General features: G+C 32.5%; 1 protein-coding gene across 1 annotated transcript; it reads right to left on the bottom strand.

Moving 5' to 3' along the window:
* Window positions 1–680: 680 nt before the first annotated feature.
* Window positions 681–2,421, bottom strand: LOC105135904 (tetrahydrocannabinolic acid synthase-like). The gene has a single exon (XM_011040986.1). It carries the CDS (start codon window positions 2,402–2,404, stop codon window positions 758–760), a length of 1,647 nt encoding a protein of 548 aa, XP_011039288.1. The 5' UTR covers window positions 2,405–2,421; the 3' UTR covers window positions 681–757.
* Between the last annotated feature and the right edge of the window lie 1,568 nt (window positions 2,422–3,989).

A 3,989-nucleotide genomic window follows, 5' to 3' on the forward strand; every position in this document is an offset into this window, starting at 1 on the left:
ATCCGAACTTGGAAAGATTTTATTTTTCAAGTTAATTTTTGATTTAAGATTGATTTTTAGCAATTTTTTAGGATTATAAATTGATTTAATAAGATTTTTAGAATATCTTTCAAATATTTTGGGCAAAGGATAATGATAGTGTAAAGCTGCTAAATGAAGAAAGTAGTTTTTCTTTTCTTTCCCCACTAAATAAAATAATTATTTTATCTGGAAGCTTAGCATGGGACTAAGTAGGTTCATTATTCATGTCATTAATTTTGAGGTTAACATACATAAAAAAAAATTTGAATTAATCAGATTAATAGAAGAACGCCTTTTAAATTTATTGAACAAATACTTGTTCTCAATTGACTTGCAAGCTAACTAGATGATCTTCTTATAATGAAAAACAAAATTAGTATTTCTTTATCATATAAAAAAATTAATGAAACTTTGAGTAGAACTCTAGTTATGTCAATTTTTATGCAAGTAGGAAGGGAGGGAGAAGGTGAGAAAAAAAAAGAAAAAAAAAGTAATCTTAATCTATATACATATTAATTGATTTATCTTTATTAGGGTAGGCAAGACATGTATAAATTAATCTTTATATAGATATTAATTGATTTATCTTTATTAGGGTATACTGTAATCTGGTAAGACAAGCAAGTCACATGGCACGTACAACCCAATACAACATTAAATTTTATGCATATAATAACCAAATATTTAATTTATTACCAATCATATTTTCTGTATAACTATACGCAGTAATCTTCTATCACCAAGATGATAAAGGAGGAATGCTTTGTTCATTTCTAAAGAAATTAGCTGGATCAACTGCGGTCTTGACTCGCACCAACCTGTCGAAGTTGTTCTTGAAATATTTGGTACCCCAAATGCTTGCTTGTCTGTAACTTGTGTTGCCTAGGTTGTTCACTCCTAGGTCAAGATCTCTATAGTTGACATATGCTTGTCTGGGATTTTTTGAGACATAAGGCGCCATGTAGCTGTAAAGCCTTCTGATCCAACCTATATATTTTGCATATGCCTCAATGCCTTCTTCATCCCAAGAGATTCCATAATGAATTTGGTATAGAGTTCCGGCTCTATGAGGAAATGGAGTGCTGGATTCTGCGATTTCGTTCATCTTTCCTCCATAGGCAGTGAATTGCAATTCAGCCGATTCGGCATCGACTTGGTCAAGCCTTTCCCATATTCCTTCCAACGCAGTTTTAGGTATAGGTTCCTTAACAAAGTCAGTTTTTCCTTTGAAAAATATTGTGGATCGAGGACTCCTGTTAAGCAACACTTCCAAGGATGTATTACGAGGAAATTGAGCAAAGTAGACCGTAGACTCGATCCAACTCATTTCAATGCAATCCTCTTTCACCAAACCAAGCTCGGGAAAGCTCTCTTGCATATAAGAAAGAAGTCTATCTACCCCGCCAAGAAACAGAGAAGTGAATGCAGCTTGTATCATTGGCTTTCCTTCTTGAGTAGAGTTAGCTGATCTCCATATGAAAATTCTTGAGAATAAATCTTCGTCGAACTTTTCTATTGCGTATTGCCATTGATGAATGAGTTTTGTTGCATCTTCTTTCATTAATATTCTTGTGACATTGAAGACAGTTACAGAAGCTGGAATTGGAACCAATTCTAGTTTCCAAGCAATAACTACTCCAAAGGTATTTCCTCCACCGCCTCGAATAGCCCAAAAGATATCTTCTCCCATTGATGCTCTATCAAGGATTCTACCCTTGACATCGATTAATTGTGCATCAATAATATGATCTACAGCGAGGCCATATTTACGCATGATCATGCCAGTTCCTCCTCCGCTAATGTGACCGCCAACTCCCACTGTAGGGCAAACACCCGCTGGAAAGGCAAGAGTTCTACTTTTCTCGGCAATTCTATAGTAAACTTCGCCTAAAGTAGCCCCACCTTGAACCCATGCAGTTTTATTTGCTACATCAACAGTAACTGTTCGCATATTGATGAGATCAACAACAACGAAGGGTATAACAGCAACATAAGAGAGACCCTCATAGTCATGGCCACCACTTCGGACTCTAATTTGCAGGCCATGTTTCTGGGAACAAGCAATGGTAGCTTGAATGTGGGCTACATTTAGAGGTGTAACAATAACTAGTGGTTTCGGGGTGGCACTTGTGTTGAACCTGCCGTTTCGTATAGAAAACTGCAAGACAGATGAATATGAGGAATTGATTGGGGTGTAAATGACCTTAGAAATGGCGTTAGAGTTTTGATAATGAAGGCATTGAAGAAAATCCTCATGACGATCAGCTGAAGCTACCCATGAGAATGAAAACAGAAAGAGAAACAGGAATGGGAACATTGAAGAGCTTAGAGAGTTCATGATTCTTAATGTTTTGTGCATATTGAAAAAATGCAAGAGACTCATCCCTTATTTATATTGTTCTGAAGGGTGCTCGTTTATGAAGATTTTGTGCCGTATGAATGTAGAAGATGATGACAATTCAACCATGATCTGGATTACAGCTGAGGAACATATCGACAAATGGGAACGTCAAAATTTCCAAACGAGGATTGGAGCTAACTTGTTTTACAAGACAAGAAGTTCACAATTTATGGTAGAAATTCTTGGGGTGTTAGCTTTGTTCATATTTTCTTGTTCTATTACATAGGCAATTACAATCCACACATTGAATTTTCAGTGAAATAATTTTAGTTTATTCAGACGATTGAAAAAATAATCGGATTGATAGCTTGGACGTTCGAGAAATCTTTATGCTCCTTATGCATGCCTACAACTAGTAGATTAAAATAGTATTTGGTATTATGATAGTTGTAGTTTTTAAAAATTATTTTTTAGTTAAAAATATATTTAAAATTATTTATTTATTTTATTTTTCAAAATTATTTTTAAAATCACCCATCAAAACAATTTAAAAATATAAAAATATTAATTCAAAATTTTAAAAATTATTTTTTAAAATCAATTTAAAACTATTGTTAATCAAATTTTGTGTATGGTAGGATGATGATGACGTTGTCATTGCACTCCATTAACATAACCTTCTTTCCTTGAGGGAAGTTTTTTATTGGTCAAAATTGCACGGGATTTTGAATGTTTTACTTTTTCGGAAACAAAATAAATTTCTCCTTACAATTATCCTTTAAACCAACGATGAGATTGTCCATAATCAACTGTTAATTTTCAAAGGTTAAACGTACAAGATAAGCCAACAAATAATATACCATTAATTAATTCAATCAGATTTCCAGAATTATTGTTGAAAGGATTGGACGTAGTGAATAATCTCAGTATAAGATATATACATATAATTTGGTTCACCTTGAGATTTACCGTATTTCTTGTAATGAAACGTTTAAAAATCAGGATCCATTGAAAACTGCTGTCTACAGAGTACATCATGTTTCTCAGCCTGTTTGTCTTTGCGACCCTTCATGTTTTTTTTTAAAAAAATATTATTTTATTTTATTTTAAATTAATTTTATTATATTTTTTAATTATTTTGGTACCCTTAATGTTAAAAATAAATTTTAAAATTTTAAAAATATTAATTTAATATATTTTCAAACTAAAAATACTTTAAAAAATAAATACTACACTAATATCAAATTATATCTGAAAATCTATTGCAGTCTATAGCGAGGTTGATAAGATATTCAGCAAAAATTCAAGCCAGCCAATGAGATTTCTGGCACGAGAATTTACACGCTTGCATGATTTTTTTGACTTGTTGCATGGATGTCAAGATCATCTTAAATATAAGTTTATGTGGCTTTCATAGTTGACCTTTGAACTAGAGGATAAATTATTCTAGTGTATTAATTTTATTACCGGCACTTGCTGATCACTTGAGTATGGTATATTAAAAAAACAACTATAACCTTTAATTGATCCATTTTTCTTCATCTTTATTTGATATCATTTTTATCAATTTAATGCTCCCTTGCAGTGCGCATGTGTAGCTTTGAATTGATTTTAGTAGCCTTTCAAG

Source organism: Populus euphratica, unplaced genomic scaffold, assembly GCF_000495115.2.
Source record: "Populus euphratica unplaced genomic scaffold, PopEup_1.0 scaffold155.1, whole genome shotgun sequence".
Classification (NCBI taxonomy): Eukaryota; Viridiplantae; Streptophyta; class Magnoliopsida; order Malpighiales; family Salicaceae; genus Populus; species Populus euphratica.

What these genes read in the sequence shown, in the direction of transcription:
- LOC105135904 (XM_011040986.1), bottom strand. Translation starts at nt 2,404, where the DNA reads ATGAGTCTCTTGCATTTTTTCAATATGCACAAAACATTAAGAATCATG.